Consider the following 25,702-nt stretch of genomic DNA (forward strand, 5'->3'; position numbering starts at 1 on the left):
GTATTACGAACCGGGACTAAAGGTAAACCTTTAGTCCCGGTTCGGTAATACCAACCGGGACTAAAGGGTCCTTTAGTCCCGGGGGCAAAAAAATGCCGAGACTAATGCTAATTTGGGACATCGTTCTAAAGTCTGTTCTCTAGTAGTGACCCCCTATCAGTGCTGCGTGCCCTGCCTAGGGTTTAGATGTCCGGTCTTCGAGAACCGAGAAAGTAAAAAGCCACCTATGGAGACGAGAGCATTTTGGTCATTTTGCATCTTATTTATGTCCTTCTTTTTTTTTAAATCATTTAATTTGTTCTTCAATAACGGACAAATCAGGGGCAAACTACTTCTTCGTTTCAAAATAAGGAGAGTAAAACCATGACATTGAAAAATAGGGATAAAATTATAATTGGATTTCTGGACAAGGATAAAAACACTATTTTCTATTTTAAATATTATGATCATGACTTCTTAAAATTTTACTATCAAATATCTTGTGAACTTTTTTTTTCTTGCTCCGTTGTTGTAACGCACGTGCAATGAACGAAGTCTATACCAAACAAGCCAAAAGCGGCGTGGCCGCTACGAATCCTACCGCACCGTCTCCTACGTACCTGGCCAGTGGCTACAAATGCGATAAACCGCTCGCGTCGGTCATGTCACGCGCCCTGACGCTCGAATTTAGAGCATATCGCAACCCTAGCCACCCAACCAATGGCCGGCGGCAAGCGCCGCCACGCACGCAACCCCACCGCCGGCGGGCCCCACCGCAGCGCCGGCGCAGGCCGTCGTCGCCCGGTCCCCGAGCTCCCGTCTTTCGTCTCCCCCGCCTCTGTCGCCGCCGCCTTCTCCTCCCCCGCCTCGGGCGGCCGCGGCCGAGGGCGGGGCGCCCGGCGCGGCGGCGCCTGCTCCGATGGCGAGTCCTCCCACGCCGTACCCTTTAGCTATCCCTCCCTCCGCCCCTGCTCCGCTTATTCGGAGCGTGGTCAGGCGCAGGCACTGGAGGTGACCATCGACACCGCCCCCTGCGCGGACCCAGCCGCTTCCGTCTCGATGTACTCGTACGGCCCCGACGTGCTCGGTGAGATCGGGCTTGGGCTGAGCGCGGACGAGGAGGAGGCCGGTGATAGAGAGCTGCATCTCGGGCTAGGATTCCGGGATGGACGACACGAGGAGATGGAGCTCAAATTAAAGGAACTGGCTGAGGAAGATGTCTCCCTCAACACGCCCAAGCAGAAGCAGGAGCAGAAGGTGAAGCCCAATCCGGGATTTTTGTTGATTGGCGGAGTCAGGATCTACACGGAGGACATCTCATCGCCCGAATCGGATCGGATGAGCAGCTCTGATGAGGATTTAGAATCCAAATCAGGTGACGGTGAGAGATTTGAGAATGATGACGGCGACAGTGACGAGGAAGGTAGTGAAGGCGAGGAGAGAGATTCGGTGTCTGCCGGCGAGTCACCAGGATCAGAATCAGATGAAGATTTGATCTTTGGTGATTCTTCTTCAGTTGACAATGAGGTTGTTGCTGATTACATGGAGGGGATCGGTGGGAGTGACGAGCTGTTGAGCACTAAGTGGATCACTGGTATGAATTTGGGTGATGCAGATACTGTAGAGCAGATATATATAGATGAAGATGATGATAATGATCGGTTTGTGAAGAAAGGGAAGGAAAAGCTTGAGGGTTATGCACTAATGACTGCATCCGAACAGTATGGCATGAAGAGGCCGAATTCAGTTGAGAAGCGGAAGGGAAAAGGAATGGTTTGTAACGGCCATTTGCTGCCAAGCATGCAAGTGATGGGCCTGGAGGAGAACAATGTCTGGATGCCAAACAGGTCAAGGAAGGGGTCGAAGATAGGATCATCATCCTCTCCGCTCTCACGGTCCTGGCCTAACGAGGGTAGGAAGAGCAAAAAGTATCAGAGCAGGCCAGGTATTAGGTTCTCCATTTCGTGCTCTGTGTTTTTCTTTGCTTTCTGTGGTAAGTTTGTTAAATTTTGGAAAACGAGAATCTAGATGTCTCGGATAATGTGCTAACCTGATAGAAACCTTACCAGATGCACTGTGCTTGCATTCATAGACGCAGTGTACTCGAGAATAAGAGTATATTAGCACCCAGTCAATCCAAAGTTAGGATCTTCTAATCAATCTCATAAAACTATCATCGGTTGGTCACTTGCTTTCTCACGGTTGAAGAGTGATGACATTGGCAGTTTGATATTATTGCTATAAATGGAGAGATTTGTTGTTTTAGAATTGGAACACAATTCCTCATGCTTCTTTTTTTGGAGAAGTTATGGAAGACAATCTGTATCGCTTTACTTGTGGAACATTGGTCATCACTAGTGATTGTAGTATGTCTGTAGATACAATAAATTAGCTGAGCTTTTCACTTTGTGATTTATTGATTTATATGTAGATGCAATGGATTGAAAAGTTCTTATTAAAGTTAAGATTTGAGGGTGCGTTGTTTCCATCGGCAAGCCTTGCCTGGCCTTGCTCAGCCAAAAGTCAGAGAAAAATACACATTTCCTTGCCGCGTTGCCCTGGGGCCCGACCAAGCAAGTTTTTCCTTGCTGAAGCAAGCGAGTGGAATCAGCCGCCACCATAGGCAAGGCAAGGCTTCCTATCCAAGCGAGGTTAGACAAGGCCCGCCTATCCAAGCTAGGTTAGGCAAGGCCCGCCTGTCCAAGCTGTTAACTGTATAAAGGCTCTTATATTATAGGCCTATGGCCCGGCCCATGAGGCTCTCTAGCTCTCTATATATACTCATCTCCACTTCTGGAGTAGCTATGCTCTCAGATCCCCAAGGTACGTAACATGGAATCAAAGCCATGGTTCGGGTTAGGATTAGCCTGATCTAATTCACCCACGATCCAAAAAATTTTTCCCCTTGGGAATCCATTTTTTCCCCCTTGGGAACCTTCCTCTGTTTCGCGCGATCTGTTGTCGTGCTTTCCTCTGATCCGCGTGGCCCGTCGTCGCGCTGGTCTTTCATCGTGCGGCCTATCGTCGCGCCAGTTCCTTCCTCTTGGTACGGCCCGTCGCCGTGCGCTATCTGGTGTCTTCCGTCGCCCGCAATCTTCGTCTCGTGGGCGGTAGCGGACCTGTGCGAACTTGACGCGCGGACGCGGCCCGAGCCGACTTCATGGGCGGACGCGCGGTCTTCATGGGTGGACGCGCGGTCTTCACGCGCGTGGCTTCACGCTCGGACGTGATCCGATCCTCACGTGCGTGGTCTTCCATCCCGCAATCCGATCCTGCGCGGCCTTCCATCCCGCGGCGGACGCGGACTTCAAGCGCGGACTTCTTCACGCGACGGCTGTCGACTTCACGCGCTGGCTGCGGACTTCTTCACGCGCGGTGCTACGCGTGGAACTCCCGCTGCCTGTCTCCACGCCTGCTACCTGTCTTCCGAGGATCGGAGTGCTCAGTTGTGGTGATATCCCTGCCACTTCTTTGCCTTTTACTGCTATTCTCCAGTAGAGTCCATCATGTCTCAGTCTCTCTCAGATTTCTGCTATTGTCATCAACATCACACTGGATGGCCAGAACTATTTAGAGTGGGCTTTTACCGTTGAAACTGCATTGAGGGGTCATGGTCTTTATTTTCATTTGACTGATGATCTACCAACTCTTAAGTCTGCTGTCAAAACCTGGGAAATCAATAATGGGAAAGTAATGGCTGCTATGCTTAACAGTGTTAAGCAAACCATGATTATGAGTCTGCTCAAGTTTAAGCAAGCCAAACCTATGAGGTCTTATTTGAAGGACCGCTATGTTCAGGAAAGTGGTGCCCTTCAACATACTCTTATGCAGCAGCTTCATGTTTTGAACAGAGAGACATGTCCATTGATGAGTACTATTCTGGTTTTGATCGTTTAATGGGTTCTTTGGTATCCATGGTACCCCAGTGTACAACAGGTCAGAATTGTACAACACTTTCATTTATTGAGCAGTTTCTTACTTACAGATTTGTCATGGGAGTCAGGGCAGAGTTTGATTCTATTCGTACAAGGTTGCTTCATTCTTCCTCTACCCTGTCTATGGCAAAGGCATTGTCTGACTTACTTGCAGAAGAGACACGTCTTCAGGCTTTGTCTTCTTCTATGTCTCACCCTCATTGTGTGTTGGTAGCTTCTCAGAGGACCAGCGCATTCAAAGAACCCTGTAAGCATTATGGCAGGACTAATCATAGTTCAGATACCTGTTTTGCTAAGCATCCAGAGAAGTTGGCTGAATTTCGTGCCTGTCGTGCTGCTCATGGTCGTGGTACTTCGTCCACTCCTCGAGGTTCAGGTTCTGTTGGAACCGTTTCTATTGCTGCTTCCTCGACTGTCAGTGCTCCTTCGTCTTGGGTGCTTGATTCTGGAGCCTCCTTTCATGTGACATCCGATCAGTCCCAGCTGGTTGCCTGCAAGCCGGTCCCTGATGGCGCATCTATTCAGACAGCTGATGGTACTTCTTGTCATATCACTCATCAGGGTTCACTTTGCAATAATCATTTTTCTGTACCCAATATTTCTTTTGTACCTCAGTTGTCTATGAATCTTCTGTCGGTTGGTCAAGTTACCGACCAGAATTGTTTTGTTGGTTTTGATGACTCAGCTTGTTTTATTCAGGACCGTCACAGCGGGAAAGTGATTGGGACTGGCCATCGCCGTAAAGGTGCTTCCAGCCTCTATGTTCTAGACACTCCGTCTTCCTTCATTTGTTGCATCTACAGCTCATGCCTCATCTGCTGCATCGTCTTCAGCCTCCTTCGCCAAGTGGCATCATCGTCTTGGTCATCTTTGTGGGTCTCGTTTGCCCTCCATGATAAATAAAGGTTGTTTAGGTCATGCATCTATTGAGTCTAGCTTTCATTATAAGGGTTGTAAACTTGGCAAACAAATACAACTTCCTTATTCTTCTAGTGTTTCTCATTCTGCTAGACCATTTGATCTTATTCATTCAGATGTATGGGGGGTCCTGCACCTTTTGCTACAAAGGGTGGCCACAAATATTATGTCATTTTTATTGATGATTATTCTCGCTATACGTGGATTTATTTCATGAAACATCGTTCGCAGTTGTGTTCCATTTATCAGTCTTTTGTTCGAATGGTTCACACACAATTTTCTACCCCCATTAAAATTCTTCGTTCTGACTCTGGGGGTGAATATTTGTCTGCTGCTTTCCGCCACTTTTTGTCCTCTGAGGGTACCCTTGCACACCTCTCTTGTCCAGGTGCTCATGCCCAGAATGGCGTTGCTGAACGAAAACATCACCATCTCATAGAGACAGCTCGCACCCTTCTGATTTCATCTTTTGTCACTTCTCATTTTTGGGGTGAAGCTGTTTCCACTGTTGTCTACCTCATCAATAGGCAACCCTCATCCAAGCTGTTTGACCGATGCCTTGGTGAAGTACTTTATGGTACTCCTAGCTATGACCATCTTCGCGTTTTTGGATGCACATGCTATGTTTTGCTTGCCCCTCATGAGCGCACTAAATTGACTGCACAGTCTGTTGAGTGTGTTTTTCTGGGGTATAGTCCTGAGCATAAGGGTTATCGATGCTATGACCCTTCTTCCCGTCGCATACGCATCTCGTGATGTTAATTTTGTTGAGGACCGTCCTTTCTTTTATAACCCATCCACCAAGCCCTCGTATTCCCCCACAGAGTCCACCTCCTTTTTGTGTCTTCCTCCATTTTCATCTGGCGATGACGCTTTCACACCTTCTGCTCCTATTTCCATGACGCCACCTTTACCTCCTGCAACAACTCTACCTCCACCACCTCAATCTTTTTCTAAACCACCAATCACACGTGTTTTCAGCCATCGTCCTAAAAACCCCACCCAGCTTCCTTCTAGTTCTACCACCTTGGCCAGTCCTGATGAGCCCGCTGTTGATGATTCTAATAATAATACTATTGATGAGTCATCTATTGTTTCTGATTTCTGATGAGTTACAGGTTGGTCCACGATATAATCTTCGAGATCGTAGCTCTATTCATCCTGCAGACAAGTATGGTTTTTCTCATGTCAATGCTATTGTTGATGAGCCATCCATTTATCAGGAAGCTTCTCGTATTCCAGAATGGCAGCTAGCTATGTCTGAGGAACTATTTCTCTCCAGTATGTGCCTTCAGAGTTGCAATTGGTCGACTTTTTCACTAAAGCACAAACTCGAGAAGAGCATCGACTTCACTTGATCAAACTCAATGCTTCCAATCCTTCGCTTCCACCTTGAGTTTGAAGGGGGGGTGTTAACTGTATGAAGGCTCTTATATTATAGGCCTATGGCCCGGCCCATGAGGCTCTCTAGCTCTCTATATATACTCATCTCCACTTCTGGAGTGGCTATGCTCTCAGATCCCCAAGGTACGTAACACAAGCGAGGTTAGGCAAAGGCTGGCATTGAAACCAAATGTGCCATCTGCCATGAGGACTTGACAGTTCCTTTTCTCATTCCTTCGAGATTGTTTCATAAATTGCCTTCTTCATTGTCTTCTGTACCATTATAATTATACTAATATGTTTCCTAGTGACTTGCTTTCTTTTCATTTTGCTTGCATTTTCTCTTTGTTGAGGTTGTAAACATAGCTTATTATGTGATTCAGGTGAAAAGAAGCAGCATAGGAAGGAACTCATTGCAAAGAAGCGTCAACAACGAATGCTAAGCAGAGGAGTTGACTTAGGGCAAATTAATACTGTGAGTCACTACTTTACTTGAACTGAGCTTTGGTCCAAAGATGTGGGCATGTTCTTTAGTAAATTCTGGGAAAGCAATAAATTGCAATATTGAATCTTAAGATTTTGATTTAATCCTTTTTTATTCTTATCAATTGTTCACCTTTTGTATCCTCAAGTTTTTTACTTTGCATTTACATTTTTTTTCTTTTAGTTTCTTTTTTTGAAATATTTGTGTTGCGAAGAAATTATGTAAGTGTAATTTTTTATGGTATTCATGTTGCCTCAGTTGTTTGGATACAGCCCATATTAGCATTTGTTTCCTTTGGGCATTTTATTTTATTTCATGAAATGTGGTTAATGGTTACCTCTGTCTGTTTTAGCGATATATACTCTTAGCTGTTCTTTTTTTAAAAAAAAATTCATAAAAGCTTTTTTGATGTGTATCATGCTTTTCCTGTTGGCAGAAATTGAAGAAAATGGTTGTGGATCAGGTTGATATGTTATGTTTTCATCCAATGCACTCTCGAGACTGTTCTCAGGTATGAATGTGTGTTCATCATCCAATAATTTTTGTGGAGCTTGCTGAGGCAGTTTGTTACTATACAACAACAACAACAACAACAACATAGCCTTTCAGTCCCAAGCAAGTTGGGGTAGGCTAGAGTTGAAACCCACCAAGAACCCCAAGTTACGGTTCAGGCACTTCAATAGCTGTTTTTCAAGTACTCCTATTCAAACATAGATCTCTAGGTATATCCCAAGCTTTCAAATCTCTTTTTATTGCCTTCCCCATGTTAATTTCGGTCTTTCTCTACCTCTCCTCATATTATTAGTTTGGCTTAGGACTCTACAATGCACTGGTGCCTCTGAAGGTCTCCTTTGGACATGGCTAAACCACCTCAACCGATGTTGGACAAGTTTTTCTTTAATTGGTGCTGCCTCTAGGCGATCACGTATATCATCGTTCCGAACTCGGTCCATTTTTGTGTGACCACAAATCCATCGCAATATACGCATTTCTGCAACTCAGTTGTTGAACATGTCGAATCTTTGTAGGCTAACATTCTGCTCCATACAACATAACCAATCTAATCGATGTTCTATAGAACTTGCCTTTTAGCTTTTGTGGTACCCTCTTGTCACAGAGAATGCCAGAAGCTTGTCGCCACTTGATCCACTCTGCTTTGATTCTATGGCTAATGTCCGCATCAATATCTCCATCCCTCTGTAGCATCGATCCTAGATATCGAAAGGTATCCTTCTTAAGCACTACTTGACCTTCCAAACTCACATCTCCCTCCTTCCTGTATAACTCCACCAAAGTCGCATCTCATGTATTCGGTTTTAGTTCTTCTCAATCTAAAACCTTTAGACTCAAAGGTCTGCCGCCATAACTCTAGTTTCTTATTTACTCCCGCCTGGCTTTCGTTCACTAACACTACATCATCAGCGAACAACATACACCAAGGGATATCTCCTTGTATGTTCCTGGTAACCTCATCCATTACCAAGGCAAAGAGATACGAGCTTAAGGCTGACCCTTGATGAAGTCCAATTTGAATCGGGAAGTAATCTGTGTTATCATCATTTGTTCGAACACTAGTCACAATATTGTTGTACATGTCCTTGATGAGGGTCATGTACTTTGATGGGACTTTATGTTTGTCTAAAGACCACTACATAACATTTCTTGGTATCTTATCATAAGCCTTCTCTAAGTCAATGAAAACCAAGTGGAGGTCCTTCTTCTGCTCTCTAAACCGCTCCATAACCTATCTTATTAAGAAAATTGCTTCTGTGGTTGACCTTCCGGGCATGAAACCAAATTGGTTTGTTGATATTTGCGTCGTTCCTCGCAGGCGCTGATCGATGACTCTCTCCCATAACTTCATAGTGTGGCTCATCAACTTAATTCTTCGATAATTAGTACAACTTTGAATATCTTTCTTGTTCTTGTAGATTGGTACCAATATGCTTCTTCTCCATTCCTCAGGCATCTTGTTAAAAAACAACAACAACAACAACAAAGCCTTTAAGTCCCAAACAAGTTGGGGTAGGCTAGAGTTGAAACCCAGCAGAAGCAATCAAGGTTCAGGCACGTGAATAGCTGTCTTCCAAGCACTCTTATCTAAGGCTGTCTTTGGGTATATTCCATCATTTCAAGTCTTCTTTTATTGCCTCTACCCAAGTCAACTTCGGTCTTCCTCTGCCTCTCTTCACGTTACTATCCTGGCCTAGGATTCCACTACGCACCGGTGCCTCTGGAGGTCTCCGTTGGATATGTTCCAAACCATCTCAACCGGTGTTGGACAAGCTTCTCTTCAATTAGTGCTACCCATAATCTATCACGTATATCATCGTTCCGAACTCGATCCCTTCTTGTATGACCGCAAATCCAACGCAACATACGCATTTCCGCGACATTTATCTGTTGAACATGTCGTCTTTTTGTAGGCCAACATTCTGCACCATACAACATAGCAGATCTAATCGCCGTCCTATAAAACTTGCCTTTTAGCTTCTGTGGTACCCTTTTGTCACATGGGACACCAGATGCTTGCCGCCACTTCATCCACCCTGCTTTGATTTTATGGCTAACATCTTCATCAATATCCCCGTCTCTCTGTAGCATTGATCCTAAATATCGAAAGGTATCCTTCCTAGGCACTACTTGACCTTCCAAACTAATATCTTCGTCCTCCCAAATAGTAGTGCCGAAGTCACATCTTATATACTCAGTTTTAGTTCTACTGAGTCTAAAACCTTTGGACTCCAAAGTCTCCCGCCTATAACTCCAGTTTCTGATTCACTCCTGTTCGGTTTTCATCAACTAGCACTACATCGTCCGCGAAAAACATACACCCAGGGCTTGTTTGTTCCCACGAGCTTGCACCAGAAAGTGAAAGTCAGCCACCACCAGCTTGTGTTGAGCGACCACACATTTTTCAGGTATCACCTTACAGTCCACACATGTTCGTTTATCCCTCCTTGTAAGGACAAAGTCGACTTGAAAGGATGGAATATACCCAAAGACTTAGCCTTAGATAGGAGTGCTTGGAAGACAGCTATTCACGTGCCTGAACCTTGATTGCTTCTGTTGGGTTTCAACTCTAGCCTACCCCAACTTGTTTGGGACTTAAAGGCTTTGTTGTTGTTGTTGTTGTAAGGACAAAGTCGATTTGACTAGAATATTGGACGCTACTAAAGGTAACTAAATGGGATTGTCTCTTACGGAAGAAAGTGCTAGCTATCATCAGATCAAAAGCTTTGGCGAAGTCTAAGACTTCCTCTCCCTCCTGGTTCCTACTACCATATCCGAAACCCCTAGACAGTTTGTTACTATGACCTCTTTTTAATTAAATATTGAACTCAATTCTCGTGCATGCTCTATATATTCATAGTGATAAACATTAGAATTCAGAACAGAGATAACAATGAAAGCTATGCGATTAGCCTGTCAATAATGTCAGTTCAGGTTAATCATGCATTTGAAATTTTTTGAAAAGTACAATTTTTTTTAGAGTTTTAGGGAAACGACCCGAGTCTTATAGCAGACTAAAGACCCATAATGGTTTACACATTTGGATTTTGAGGCATCCCAGTCAAGCAAACATAAAAAAACTACCCATGACTATCACACTGAGTTCTCGAGACAAATCTTGGTCATGTCCAGCCACTTCCTAGAGAAGATTGTGTCAGCAGGAATGTCAGAGTTGTTCCAGTTCTTGGCCTTCTCGTAGCCATATAGTCTTGATGGACAGAGAGCCCAGTGCTTCAACTCTTGCAGCTTTTTGGGAGTACTACTATTGTCGCTTGGTCAGGCAAAACACCAACCAGCCTTGAAGTAAGCACACAATTCACAGCAGCACTGACTTCACATCCTTCCACCTTAAGATCTGAAAACACACAACATTTCTTAGTTTTCACAACCCCCCACAAGGCAGCAAAGCTAAACATATTGAAAACATACTGTTTCTTATTACTCAGCCATAACTGTCCAACAGACAGAAAAGCTTTACTGCAATACATATTGAAAATTAGAGAGATGAAACTCCAGACTTGTTGGGCTACTACACAACCAAAAAAGAGGTGGACAGATTCCTAACAATAGAAGACACAAGTAAGGTTCTCAACTTATCTTCTCTTATTTAGATTGTCTTTTGATGGGATAAGTCTCTGTTGGCAGTCTTTGTGGGGCTGGCTGCAGCAGCATCTTGACTGAGAGGACAGCATCCTTGCAGCTGGTCTTTAGCTAGGACAGCATCTTAGGACAGCATCTTAGAGGACAGCATATTAGCATCTTAGACTAGCATCTTGGCATATGCTTGGCTGGCTAGCAGCCTATAAATATGTATCCCCAACCCCTCAGGTGGGTATGGCATTTGGAAAAAAACCAGAAAATTACCCCAACTCCTAGTGTCATCCTCTCTCGATGAGAGTAAGAATTCTACTACTACCAAGAGTAAGAATTCAGCGACTAACAACTGGTATCAGAGCCGTATTATCCTATAGCTTGAGCATCTCTTGCTCATCTTCTCTCCCAGCCCCACAATAGCCCCTCCGGCCGCTCTTGTCCACTCCTCTCCCTCTGCGCGTCTGAAGCAGCCCTCTCCCCACGCAACAGTCTCCCGGTAGCGCGTCATGTCTGCAGGGCAGTCTCAGCGCTCGGTCGCCTCGAGCACGCGGCGTCGGCAGGAGGCCGAACTTGCCGCGGCAGAGGAACGTGAGCGAGTGGCGGCAAGGGCGTCGAGGCCGGCAGCGGCGGAGCTGGCAGCAGCCAGAGCGGAGGCGGAAGCAGCGGCGGCGGCGGATGCAGCGCGTGCGGCGGCATCGGAGGTTGAGGCTCTGCGCGGCAGCATCGGCAGCTCAATTTCCGTTGTTGACACCGCCGACGCGGACCTCGAGCTGCTAGAGAAGGAGGCAGCGCGAGAGCGGGCGGCGCAGTGGGCAGCCGCGCACGCCCACGAGCGTGGCGGCAGCCCAGACAGGCGCGGACGCGCTGGCGGCGCTCCTGGAGGAGGCGCGCACGGCGGTGGCGCTCCTGGGGCAGCCGCGCACGCCCACGAGTGTGGCGGCAGCCCAGACAGGCGTGGACGCGCCGGCGGCGCTCCTGGAGGAGGCGCGCACGGCGACGGTGGCGGACGGGTCGATGGAGAGCGCGGCCTTCACAGGCAGCGTGGCTCTCTCTGGATCGGTACCGTGGTTACCACGGGCTCCAGGCTGTCGTCAGGGACGTCGGCCCCGGCGGTGGGTGGCCTACCCTCACCAAGACCAACTACGTCGAGTGGGCTGTGGTGATTAGGGTAAAGCTCCAGGTGCGGCACATGTGGGAGGCAATCCGGTACGGCGACGTCGACTATGACCTAGATCGACAGGCGCTGGATGCTCTCATCGCTGCAGTCCCGCCCGAGATGCAGTTCTCGCTTACCAACAAGCGGACTGCCAAGGAGGCTTGGGACGCCATCGCTGCAGCACGCATCGGCAGCGACCGCGCCCGCAAGTCCACACTGCAGGCACTTCGCAAGGAGTGGGAGAACCTGGCCTTCAAGCCAGGTGAGGATGTTGATGACTTTGCTCTCCGTCTCAACACTTTGTTGTAGAAGATGGTGCAGTTCGGCGATGACACCTACGGCGAGGAGAGAGCTGTCGAAAAGCTCTTCCGCTGCGTCCCCGAGAAGTACAAGCAGATGGCTCGCTCGATCGAGTCTCTGCTGGATCTCTCCACGATGTCGATCGAGGAGGCGATAGGTCGCCTCAAGGTCGTCGACAGCGATGAGCCACAGGCTCTCTCGGGGCCCATCACCATTGGCGGGAAGCTCCTTCTCACTCGGGAGCAGTGGCTTGCCAGCCAAGGTGACCGGAAGAAGGGGGAGCCTTCTTCCGCGACAGGCGGCCGCAAGCGTGGCAAGCCGCGTAGAAACGCCCAGGCCGGGGCGCGAGGACGTGCCGAGGGTGATGCCCGCGGAGGCGCCTTGGGCAGCGCCGCCGGCAGGCACAAGCCGGCATGAGACGACGCCTGCCGCAACTGCGGCCAGTTTGGCCATTGGGCCAAGGACTGTCGACAGCCACGACGCGGCCAGGCCCACGTCGCACTAGCCGGAGGAGGAGCCGGCTCTGTTCATGGCACATGCAAGCATCGAGCTACCTCCAGCGGCACCGGCCGCAGCGGCTCTCCTCCACCTTGACGAGTCAGAAGCACACGCCCTCCTCGGCGACAGCTCCGGTAAGGACAAGACTGACGAGTGGTGTCTCGACACCGGCGTCACCCATCACATGACCGGTCGACGGGAGTTCTTCACCGAGCTTGACTCTAGCGTCTGAGGCTCCGTCAAGTTTGGGGATGCCTCCGGCGTGATCAAGGGCGTCGGCTCCGTCATCTTCACCGCCGTGTCTGGTGAGCACAGGCTGCTCACCGGATTCTACTACATCCCCGCGTTGTGGAACTCTATCATCAGCTTGGGACAGCTGGATGAGAATGGTTCACGCGTGGTGGTTGAGGATGGAGTCATGAGGATTTGGGATCGCCGTCGTCGCCTTCTTGCCAAGGTAACCAGAAGCGCAAATCGACTCTACGTCCTCAACGTGCAGGTGGCACAACCCCTCTGTCTCGCTGCTCGTCGGGACGACCAGGCGTGGCAGTGGCACGAGCGTTTCGGGCACCTTCACTTCGAGGCCCTGAAGCGGCTCAGTGCCACGGAGATGGTGCGAGGCCTGCCGTGCCTCGACCATGTGGAGCAGCTCTGCGACGTCTGCGTGTTGATGAAGCAAAGGCGACTCCTCTTTCCCCAGCGGGCAAGCTTTCGAGCCAAGGAGAGGCTCGAGCTTGTGCACGGGGACTTGTGTGGCCCGGTGACACCGGCCACACCGGGAGGACGACGCTACTTCCTTCTGCTTGTCGACGACCTCTCCCGCTACATGTGGGTGATGGTCCTCGGCAGCAAGGGAGAGGCTGCGGACACCATCAGGCGCTCGCAGGCTGCTGCGGAGGCAGAGTGCGGCCGCAAGCTGCGCGTGCTGCGCACCGACAACGGCGGCGAATTCATGGCGGCTGAATTCGCGTCGTACTGCGCTGATGAGGGCATTCAGCGCCACTACTCCGCGCCGTACAGCCCGCAGCAGAACGGCGTCGTCAAGCGGCGCAACCAGACGGTTGTGGGGATGGCTCGGGCCCTTCTCAAGCAGAGGGGGATGCCGGCTGTCTTCTAGGGAGAGGCGGTGGTGGCGGCCGTCTACATCCTCAACCGCTCGCCTACCAAGGCGTTCGACGGCAGGACGCCGTACGAGGCTTGGCATGGGCGCAAGCCGGCGGTTTCCCACTTGCGGGTCTTCGGCTGCCTTGCGTTTGCCAAGGATCTTGGCCACATCAGCAAGCTCGACGACAGGAGCACTCCGGGAGTGTTCATCGGCTACGCGGAGGGCTCGAAGGCCTACCTCATCCTCGACCCGAAGACACAGCGTGTGCGCACGGCACGCGACGTTGTGTTCGACGAAGGGCGAGGATGGGCGTGGGACAAGGCGGTGGATGGCGGCTCGGCTCTGACGTACGACGACTTCACTGTCGAGTACGTCCACTTCGAGGGAGCTGGGGGAGTAGGCAGCTCTTCTTCGGCGAGCGCGTCTACCCCAGTCCCTGAGCCTCCACCGACCCCGGCGCCTGCTACTCCGACAGCACCACGCTCTCCAGCCAGGACCTCGGCTGCGATGAGTCCTTCGCCGGCTCCACCACAGCTGGCAACGCCACGCACTCCAGCACTGACAGGCACCTCTCGGGCACGTCTACTCCAACACCAGCTCGTGTCGAGCACAGCCCGGTTGAGCTTACTACTCCGCTCTCTCACGACGAGGAGCGCATCGACGCGTACCACGACGGCGAGCCGTTGCGGTACCGTACGATGGAGAACCTTCTCGGCGACCAGTCGGTGCCGGGACTGGTGCCTCACGACCTGGAGGACCTGGAGGCGCAGTTGCACCTTGCATGTGATGACGGCGAGCCTCAGTCATTCGCAGAGGCCGAGAGACACGCGGCATGGCGCGCTGCGATGTAGTTGGAGATGGATGCGGTTGAGAAGAACCGCACCTGGGAGCTTGCTGACCTTTCTCGTGGTCACCGCGCGATCACCCTTAAGTGGGTGTACAAGCTGAAGAGGGATGAAGCCGGCGCCATCGTCAAGCACAAGGCTCGCTTGGTGGCACGAGGTTTCGTGCAGCAGGAGGGGGTCGACTTCGACGACGCCTTCGCTCCCGTGGCACGGATGGAGTCTGTGCGACTCCTTGTGCTAGCTGCCCAGGAGGGCTGGCGTGTTCATCACATGGACGTCAAGTCGGCGTTCCTTAACGACGACTTGAAGGTGGAGGTCTACGTGCACCAGCCGTCGGGATTTGCGATCCCCGGCAAGGAGGGCAAGGTGCTCCGCCTGCGCAAGGCCCTCTATGGCTTGCGGCAGGCACCGAGGGCGTGGAATGCCAAGTTGGATTCCACGCTAAAGGAGATGGGCTTCGAGCAAAGCCCGCACGAGGCGGCCATCTACCGACGGGGCAGTGGAGGAAATGCTCTGTTGGTGGGTGTCTACGTCGACGACTTGGTGATCACCGGCACCAAAGATGCGGAGGTGGCAGCATTCAAGGAAGAGATGAAGGCCACCTTCCAAATGAGTGACCTGGAGCCTCTCTCCTTCTACCTGGGAATCAAGGTGCACCAGGATGACTTTGGGATCACGCTTTGATAGACCGCCTACGCCAAGCGCGTCGTTGAGCTAGCTGGGCTCACCGACTGCAACCCAGCTATCATTCCGATGGAGGAGACGCTGAAGCTGAGCCGCGACAGCACGACGGAGGTGGACGCTACGTAGTACCGGCGTCTTGTGGGGAGCCTTTGCTACCTCGCCCACACACGGTCGGACTTGGCATTCTCCGTCGGCTACGTTAGTCGGTTCATGCAGCGACCGACAACGGAGCACCAGCAGGCTGTGAAGAGGATCGTCCGCTACGTTGCGGGGACTCTCGACCACGGCCTCTACTACCCTTGGTGCCCTGTGGCGGCATACTTCGTCGGGTACAGCGACAGCGACCACGCCGGCGACATCGACACCAGCAAGAGCACGAGCGGGATCCTCTTCTTACTCGGCAAGTGCCTCGTTAGCTGACAGTCGGTCAAGCAGCAGGTGGTGGTCCTGTCCAACTGTGAGGCTGAGTACATAGCGGCCTCCACCGCTTCGACTCAGGCGCTCTGGCTCGCTCGACTGCTTGGTGATCTCCTCGGCAGAGACACGAGCTGGTGGAGTTCAGGGTGGACAGCAAGTCCGCTCTGGCCCTGGCAAAGAATGCCGTTTTCCATGAACGCAACGAGCACATCCGGGTGAGGTACCACTTCATCCGAGGCTGTTTGGAGGAAGGGAGCATCAAGGCGAGCTACATCAACACCAAGGACCAGCTTGCGGACCTGCTCACCAAGCCCCTTGGGAGGATCAAGTTCCTTGAGCTCTGCTCCAGGACCGGGATGGTTCAACTTTCCCACAAGACGACGCACAAGACTTAGGGGGAAAATGATGGGATAAGTCTCTGTTGGCAGTCTTTGTGGGGCTGGCTGCAGCTGGTCTTTGTGGGGCTGGCTGCAGCAGCATCTTGACTGAGAGGACAACATCCTTGCAGCTGGTCTTTAGCTAGGACAACATCTTAGGACAGCATCTTAGAGGACAACATATTAGGACAGCATATTAGCATCTTAGACTAGCATCTTGGCATATGTTTGGCTGGCTAGCAGCCTATAAATATGTATCCCTAACCCCTCAGGTGGGTATGGCATTTGGAAAAAAAATAGAAAATTGCCCCAACTCCTAGTGTCATCCTCTCTCGATGAGAGTAAGAATTCTACTACTACCAAGAGTAAGAATTCAGCGACTAACATCTTTAGTTAAAAGTTTATTCTTCGAAAGGAGCCAAAGGAAAACTTGAACTCTGGGCCACCTTAAGGTTGCGTTTGGTTTAGGGACTAGGAGAGACAGGATGGGTTCATTCTAGTTTTGAGAGACGGGATGTTCCATATCTCTGTTTGGTTGAGGGGACAGTTGTGTGTCCCTGTTTCTTGTTTGGTTCATGGGTTAGACAATGAGGATGAACCAGACGTTACCCATTGTTTGCCACTGTCGTTAGTGGGGCCTAGGTGTCAGTCACTCAATCTCCAAGCACTAGAGTAGTACATACCACTACAGTTAAAAAGCCAGACACATGATTGTGGCCATGTGCATATCACTGAAAGCAACTAATGTGGTTACACGTGTAACTTAGGAACACAGCCGACGAGGGGTGTTTTTTAACCTAGGCTTTTTTAAATTCGCTCCAATGGGGATTCAAACCTAGGATCTTAAGTGCTACTAAGGCTCCTTTGATCAACTAGGCTACAAACCTGTTCACTCTGCTACTGTTTTACACTTCTCATTAACCAGAATATTGACTTCCCAATACTGAGGGCGTGTACGCCTAAGCGAGTAAGGCGTAAGGCGAGGCGACGCCTTACGGCCATCCTACAGTAGGCGTAAGGCGAGGCGATGCCTTACGGCCATCCTACAGTAGTATAAGTAGTATAGAAGCATGCCATACTTTGGTGTTGTCTTCTCCTGTGCAGCCCACAGTCCCCAGTGTGCATCCAAATATCCAACAACACACTGCAATGGAGAGCCAATTCATGTTAGTAGCTAGATATTTCACAGGGAATATGGCACCAGAAAAAATAGAAATTAGTTGAGGGACAGGTAAAGATTAGCAAGTCGATAAGCACACTGCCACAAATAAAACCATTACACAAGTAGTTCAACAGATAGTCCACTAAATAAGATAAACTGGAGTGCTCAGTGAGCACATTCCACAATACTACAATACTAGTGCATAAATAGTCTGGCACAAATACTCTCACTACTCTCAAGCATCATTAAGTCAATAGAAGTCATCCTCCATCACAAAAGGATCTGAATTGTCACCACCAGCAGCAGCTTGATCACTTTCATGAGCAACAATAGGTGCAATTTCACCATAGTCATCAACTTCCATATCATCAACCACATATTCTTCATTAGAGTTATCATCTTCCATGTCTTCAGCCTCCTGCGGGTTCATCAGTCCTCCTAATTGGAGCAGTAGCTGCTGCAGACCGCCTCCGATTATAGGTTCTATCAATATTAGTCGCATCGCCGTGGGCTGCCCTAGGGAAATTGCGACCACGATACATTTGGGATGCACCAACGGTCTCATCAACTTGTTCCCATGTAATTTCAAGTCCACGGCCATCGTGGACTGGTTCGGCATCCACATCAACCCATTCATTGTTCCAATCAAAGTCTTCCAAACACAAAGGATCAAAGCTGCCTGCTCCTTTCTCATGTCGCTTTTGGAACCTCACTGCCATCCTTCGGTTGTACTGAACATAGACCAAATCATTAAGCCTCTTACGCTTCTAACCTGTTTCTTTTCTTAGTATGAATCTGCAATTGTAAAAATGCAAACAAAAGAAATTTTCAGCAAGCATTAGTAGGTAATAGATTTTATTTATTTCTTGAACTGGGCTAATTGAGTAATTGACAAATTACTTAGACTCAAATGTGTTCCAACAGCGCTCACAACCTGAAGACGAAGCACAAAGCCCAACAACACATTTTGCAAATCTTTGGAGCTCTACGGCTTTGCCACCATATGAACGCTACCATTCAACTAGATCAAGTGACCAAAAAAAAACATTTTCATGTTAGAAATTAGGAAAGACTAAAAATTCAGGTTGTATAGTCTGTGAAGAACTTACTAGGAGACTTGGTTTTGATGTTGTTCATTGCAATTTTTTTGCTGAAGCTACCCCCTCCTCATAGTCCAAAGCATGGTCATCAATCTTGTTTTGTAGATCCTGGTCAGGCACCATTTTTGCAAGAACCTCAGTAAATGCAGACCTTAGCTTACCAGCCAAAGCATCATCTGTTTTCAGGTCAAAATACTTGTTTGGGTTCAAATATAGTGCTGCCCCATATAGTGGTTGGTCCATTTGATCTTCCCAACGCCGGTCAATGATTGCCAAGATTTGCTTAAGCAAGTCTGCCTTTCGACTATCCTATGACCGGAAGGTCCCGGGTTCGAGTCGCGGTCTCCTCGCATTGCACAGGCGAGGGTAAGGCTTGCTACTGACACCCTTCCCCAGACCCCGCACAGAGCAGGAGCTCTCTGCATTGGGTACGCCCTTAAGTCTGACCCCGCACAGAGCGGGAGCTCTCTGCATTGGGTACGCCCTTAAGTCTGCCTTTCGACTAGTAGGGAAATTGTCTTTAATCTTTTTCTTTGCATATTCCATACAAAATGATACCTCTAGCATTGCTGGCCTCTCATCCCCATCAACTATCCTCAACAAAACAATAAGGGGCTGTGAAGCTCTCAGGCAGTCCTCAACTGAATTCCAAAATTTGGTTGAAAGGATGGTGTCATGCACTTTCTTTCCTGCTTCTGTAGTTGCCAATTTGGACTTAGTCCAGTCATCACTTACAAATAGGAATTTCAGAGCATCCTTGTGAGTGTGCAGGCTGCGCAAAGTGAGGAAAGCAGTAGCAAAACGAGTTACTCCTGGTCTAAAAAGATCTCTACCTCCTGTCTTCTCCCTCAGCCTCCTGTGCCTATAAATAAAGGTTACTTGTCTTGCACGTGCAATAGGCTTGCTAAACTGCTTCATTTTGCCAATGTCCTCTAGCATAAGGTCCAAGCAATGTGCAGCACATGGAGTCCAAAACAGTGTTGGAATTCTTTCCATAAGAAGCTTGCAAGCTGCCTTATAGGTAGCACCATTGTCAGTGACCAATTGAACGACCTTGTCTCTTCCAATGAGATCAATTCTCTGCTGTAGTAAATCTGCCAACATTGGTGCATCATGTACTTTACTTGATTCATCAACGTCCAAGAAGAAAGTCCCCTCTGGAATAGACTAGGAAATTAATGAGGTGACGGCCCCGCCTATCTGTCCACCCATCTGACATGAGTGTACAGCCATATTGCTTCCAAGCAGCCTCATGCTTCTCCTTTAGTTTGTTGGTCTGTTCCACAGCCTTTCCAAGCAATGGCACCCTCACCTCATGGAAGCTAGGAGGTTTATATCCAGGTCCATACTGTCCAATGGCCTCACACATAATCTCAAAGCTCCTTGAGTTGATAGCATTGAATGGTATTCCACACTCATAGAAGAAATTGGCCACATGCATGTTGACTTCATCTCTTTCTTCCTTGGTCCTGATCCTTCCCTCCACACTGCTTTGTGCAGGTCAATTCTTAGAATGCCTTTCCTCAACCACTTCTTCAGGTGTTTTCCAAAGCATGGTAATCACTGACTTCTCTTCTGGTCTAGGTGGTAGAGATGCAAATTTGAGAGCAGATTGCTTCTTTTTGGATGCTGTCCTTGAACTTGGATGCTGCACCACACTAGTACCAGATGACGGAGACGAAGCATTAGCAATGTTTTGAACCTGGTTCTCAGTTGGTACCACTTCCACCACTTGAACACCATCATTGTCATCATCTAGGTTTAGTGCTCTCTTTCTTCTTCCCTTAACTAGTGCTGCTTCCATTTCAGCAGCAATTGCTGTTGTTGTCTTAGGACATTTGACAGCATCTCCATATCCACCTACAAGATGCTCTCCTTCAGTCTCTTGATTCCAGAATTTACTCTCCCTCCACAAAGGCTACACTCAACCAGATCTCTGTTGCCAATTTCTGGCCAGAAGCCATACTTCCACCCAGGATCACTAGACTTAGCCTTCCTTTTTGGATCTGTCCTTGGATCATATTCAGCAGTATCTGAGCCTACACTCTGTGGACTTGCAGTGCCTTGTGTTGCCATTTAGATGGACTCCTGTGAAATACGACAAGCTAAGTAACTATTAATTAACACTAATCACTAATGGACAACTGGACAGTGGACACAAATAGTTAAATAGGGCTCAGGTTGGAATATAAAAAACAAACTGCCATCCAGAAGAGGCTAAGGCACCAAGCCCCAAGCACCAAGCACTAAGCACTAAGCACTAAGCAAAGCAAATATAAACAAATCGGCATGCTGCTGTCCTGCTCAAGAGAAGAGGCTACAGGCAAGTAGAAAAATACAGAGCAGAGTAATTACCTGGCTCGAGGGAGGGATGCTGTCCTGCTTGAGGGAAGATTGGAGGAGGCGGCTCGGGTCCTGCTCGATGGAGGAGCAGAGGAGGCGGCGGGGAAACCGCGGCCCGTCGGTGCTGCCCCTCACCCGGATGGGGAAGACGGGAGGCGGAGGCGGAGGCTCTTCTTGAGGTGGAGGCAGAGGCTCTTTTTGAGGCGGAGGCGGAGGCTCGGCGGCAGCAGCTTCTCCTGGAAGCACGGGAGAACGCGTTCGCGCGGGCAAGCAGGTAGGTCCGTCTTCCCCGCGAGTGCTCCACTCTGCGCTCTGATTTCTCCCGCGTGCTCCTGTCTCTACGCGCGCCTAATTCTCCTGCACTCATCTCTCTACGCGCACCTAATTCTCCCGCGTGCTCCTCTATCTCTGCGCGCGACTGGCTTTCCCGTGCGCCTGCTCTTTTCCCGTCCTTTCTCCCACGCTCTCGTGTTTTCCCGACGCCCTGAATAAAGCATCCGCGCCTTGCCCGATCTGGCACGAATCGGACGCCAAAGCGACGCTTTCTGGACGCCATAGTCGTAAGGCGGACGCCATATGAATCTAAGGCGAGTCGTTTGCTCTATCGTCCCATGTGGAGTGCCTTGGCGCTTAGGCAACGACAAAGCGATGCCTTAATAACATTGGTTTGGATCTTTTGCCACTGCTTGCTTTGCTAGGCTAGGCAAAAAACTTTGCGTCTGGTTGGTTTGCTTGTTCTCTCAATTTTCGCGCTGACAATGATTTGTGTTGCAAGCTTGGGTGAGCCAGAACAACTCTCTGCTGCTGGCAAGGCTAGCCTTGCCGAGTGAGGCGAGGCAAGCTGAGCAGGCCAGAAAACCAAATGCGCATTCAATAGCTAAGCTTGAGGTTCCTCTCCAGTTGTCCTCCCAAATTTAACTTCCCTACCATTTCCTATGACCCATTTGTAGTCTAGTTTCGCTGCTGTAGCAGCTCAGATCATATCCCCTTAAAAAATTGACTAGCTCCTACTGTTGAGCTATAGAAGATATTAGGCCTGTCAGTATTATACTTGTGATCAATATAAGCATTTCCAAAGCTTGTTACCGTCCAACTGGTATCTTTTGATCCAGGACCCTAGGAGACGCATGGTTTAACTCCCTCAAATTAGGGAATACCCAAACCACCATACTAACACTATCCCAGCTTATGTCTACTCACTATCATCCCAGAGGCAGTTAGCTTTGATGAGCCTAATAGCCCATTTTGGGAACTTGGTAAAGGACAAGAGATACACCGGTATGCTAGCCATACTAATTCTATATATACAGATTTATTTATTTGTTATACATTTTCATTCCTGTTTGCATGGCGTATATGCTCTGAGTACTGGTTTACCTCTGTAGGTACAACGCCTTGCATCTATTTATCAATTGAAGAGCGGGTGTCAAGGTTCTGGCAAGAAAAGGTAACTGATTGCGGGTCATATTCATTATGATCTTGACATAATACATTAAAATACTTTGCATGGTGCGTGAGTTTATTGTTTGTCAGAGCCCAGGGGATTTACTGCAAGGCAGCAATGATAGTGGTTTACAGAACATCTTTGCATGACAGTGGTCATGCAGTAATAGTTCAAGGGTTCCTGAGCAGTTGTGGCTGTTGCAGATCATCCTGCTTACACATTACTAATTCTTGCAAAGAACCGTTATGACATCATTTTTTGCTACATCATCTTAGTCAACTCTTGAGGTAGGAAGGTGCATCACCTCTCCTGCAATGAGCCATTTGTCCGGTGTGGACAATGGTAAAGGTTTTAGTGGCTTACTCAAACCACCCCCTTTGTTTGCATGGGCACTGATACGAGAAACATGACACTGACATTCTTGTCATGTTCATTGCACATACTGTCTGATAAGGACAAATACGTAAGCGATGTGTCCCTGCATGTAGCTACTACCATAACCTGGTTATATTGCTAGCTTGGTTATGGGTTAGTGAGCTGCAGGACTTTGCACCTCCCATGACCTTACTGTACCTTCAGTTTAATTTTCTCAACCACACTTGTTTTTTTATCTTTCATGTTTAATACTGTGTTCATCAATTCAATGTGCTCATTGTTTACCAATTTCTTGTGTTATATTTCAAAATTATGACTAATAAACTCAAACTGGAGAGTATTTTGCCACCATATTTTGTACTTCAACATTCTTATTGGAAGTTTATTCTGTTCATTTTTGTCTAATGAATGTAAAATCTACAAACCTTTGTTATTACCAAGGATTGTATTCCCGTAGTTTATTTTTGCATTTATATAGCTTATCCTTTGCGTAAAATCAATAATTCTTCCTTGCAGATTTGTCACTGTGACATTAACTGGGCAGTCTTCCTTGCCATCTGCAGATGGCCAAGTTCGACTTGAAAAGGTGGCTATCTTTGGATTTTTTCCCCCTGGAGATAGTTTACCTCCTGTTCTTATACTGTTGCTTATCATTTTCCATACTTCTTTTATGCAGTCTAGTCATTTCTGAAGATGATATAATTTGTAATTGTTACGGGTGGATAACAAGCCAACTGCACTTTTTTTCGAGCTTTCGTTGAAATTGACGTAATCTTATTTATCAGTCTCCTGATTTGTTTGAGACCCAACTTTAAACTGAGCTTAATGAGCTGAGCTGAAAAAGGCTTTGTTGTTGTAATGAGCTGAGCTGAAATCCAAAGTCATTCGAAATCATGTCTTTTTTTTTGCGAAAAAAATCATGTCTGTTTTATTTTAAATGAAAAACGAGTTTAATCGGAACAATTTTGAAACAAGTTACAGAGCCAGCTCAACGAGCTTTTGGTCCAGCCCCAATTGTATCATATAACTTGAAAGCTTTAATTAATGAACAAACTGTATCATGCCATTTTTGTGTTTCGAAAGATGCCACTATTTCTTTTATCCCCCTTCTTGATGCTGATCTCCTCGCTACTTCTAATTGTTTCAGTGTTATCTAACCACTTTGCTTCATTGATTTCAGCTTTTGGGGACTGAACCTGAGGACTTCTCTGTCAACTGGGAGAACTCTAAAGGCCCAGCAGGATGGAAGGGCCTTTCAGCTCCAGGAAAGTTTGTAAAACATCGAGAATCCAATGGAAATAAATCTTCCAAGAAACAGGTCTCCTTTGCAGAGCGTCCTGTATCTTTTGTCAAGTCTGGCACCATGGTGGATTCCCTTACGGAGGCAATAGCTGTTGACTCAATTGGTGGTGATAACTTATGTGGCCAAAATGGGCACGCCCAGCTAGGCTCCTTTGAGGTGCACACCAAGGGCTTTGGTTCGAAGATGATGGCCAAAATGGGATTCATCGAGGGCACTGGCCTTGGCAAAGATGGCCAAGGTATAGTGCAGCCGATACAAGCCATCAATCGTCCCAAATCTCTTGGACTCGGTGTACAATTTGACAGTGAGGCTGAGGCAATTAAAGCAAGGACAGAACCCATCAAATTAATATCAGAGCCAGGCAAAGTGAGGTCAGAGCTGAGGCGGAATGTGTGGGCACCAGAGATGAGTGGCGTTGGCTCCTTCGAGAGACACACCAAGGGTTTTGGATCCAAAATGATGGTGAAAATGGGGTTTGTCCCAGGGTCTGGACTGGGGAAGGATGGCCAGGGCATTGCCACCCCCTTGACCGCAGTAAGGCGACCGAAGTTACGGGGACTGGGAGCCAAGGACAAATATTAACTTATACCATTTTCGCTTTTGATGTATCTCTTTGTTGTGTTCCTTGTTACAGCCGTTTGCCTTCGATCACATAGATGCCTCTAGCAGTAGTACAGAATTTATTCTGTTGACATTACCTTTCACTTGTTTCTTTCAACTTCCGAAGTAGTATATATTTGTTTGATTTTTCTGTGAAACGAAGTTATATTTGTTTGATTTTTCTGTGACCCGTTCACGCTAGTGCAACTGTATGCCGTGAATAGGCTCATCGGAACCAGCACAGCTCATCCCTAGTGTGGGTGTGGGTGAGAAGAGGTGACTAGGGATGAAAAAGGGACAGATTTTTCTAATATCCGCATCCTGAAAGAATCAAAACACTATTTGGATAGTCTGTATTTGAATCTCATTTAATATCCTGAATTGGAATACTCTAAATTGGTTTTCTGATATGTATGTGAGATAAATATCAATATTTGAATAATCCGTATCCGGTTCTAAGATTTAATTAAAAAATATGAGATATAATATGAATATGGGAGACAATGACGTGACGCCGTGGACCTTATCTGCTCGCGAAGTCGCGACCACATCGGTCTCGGAAATCTCTAGCACCGCTGCCGCTTTGCCCCCCTTAGTCTCTGGCAGCAAGGAGAGGCGGGGCCAATCCTCTTCACAGATCCACAGGGATAGAAAATAGAAAGATACCTAAATTATCTTACGATTACATCGTATTGATATCCGTTTCTAACTTGAATGATAATGAAATATTTCAAATTTATATTTTAGTATTTTTCTCTATCTTCTGTATTCAAAAAATAGAGAATATCTAACATTTATCCATATTCGCGAAGAATAAGATATAATGGATCTATTTAAAAGTTTTCTCTCCACAACTAGTAAAATTTAATATTACTAATGATGTATTGAAACTACTTAATAGTATATCTATAAGTATTTTTTTAATATTAATGTAATATTATTAACGATACATAAGATTCAATTAGTTTAGTATTTTTCTAATTTAATGCAACTTGTAAGTTATTTTAATACTTTTACTTATACTAATGTATTTTTTATATAATTTATAATATCATGATAAATATTATATAAATAATGGTTGATTAATTGATATATTTAGTTATTAAATATTTGTTGATAACTATGGCCTCGTTTGGCACGGCTCCCGCTGGCTCTGACTCCGCTACTGTAGCGTGGAGCCGGAGGAG

At 47.8% G+C, this 25,702-nt stretch overlaps 1 protein-coding gene across 1 annotated transcript; it reads left to right on the forward strand.

The window, feature by feature from the left end:
* The first annotated feature begins 610 nt into the window (after positions 1–610).
* On the forward strand, positions 611–24,677 carry LOC136501160 (uncharacterized). Its single transcript, XM_066496651.1, has 6 exons — positions 611–1,924; positions 6,599–6,690; positions 7,136–7,210; positions 22,179–22,240; positions 23,129–23,198; positions 23,793–24,677. The coding sequence occupies exons 1-6, from the start codon at positions 700–702 to the stop codon at positions 24,495–24,497; spliced, it is 2,229 nt and encodes a 742-aa protein (XP_066352748.1). The 5' UTR covers positions 611–699; the 3' UTR covers positions 24,498–24,677.
* The last annotated feature ends 1,025 nt before the right edge of the window (positions 24,678–25,702 follow it).

This window comes from Miscanthus floridulus, chromosome 13, assembly GCF_019320115.1.
Source record: "Miscanthus floridulus cultivar M001 chromosome 13, ASM1932011v1, whole genome shotgun sequence".
NCBI classification, from domain to species: Eukaryota; Viridiplantae; Streptophyta; class Magnoliopsida; order Poales; family Poaceae; genus Miscanthus; species Miscanthus floridulus.

Coding starts and splice junctions, on each gene's coding strand:
- LOC136501160 (XM_066496651.1), top strand. CDS start 700: ATGGCCGGCGGCAAGCGCCGCCACGCACGCAACCCCACCGCCGGCGGG. Junction 22,241..23,128: donor CAAGGTTCTGGCAAGAAAAG/GTAACTGATTGC, acceptor TCTTCCTTGCAG/ATTTGTCACTGTGACATTAA. Junction 23,199..23,792: donor GCCAAGTTCGACTTGAAAAG/GTGGCTATCTTT, acceptor CATTGATTTCAG/CTTTTGGGGACTGAACCTGA.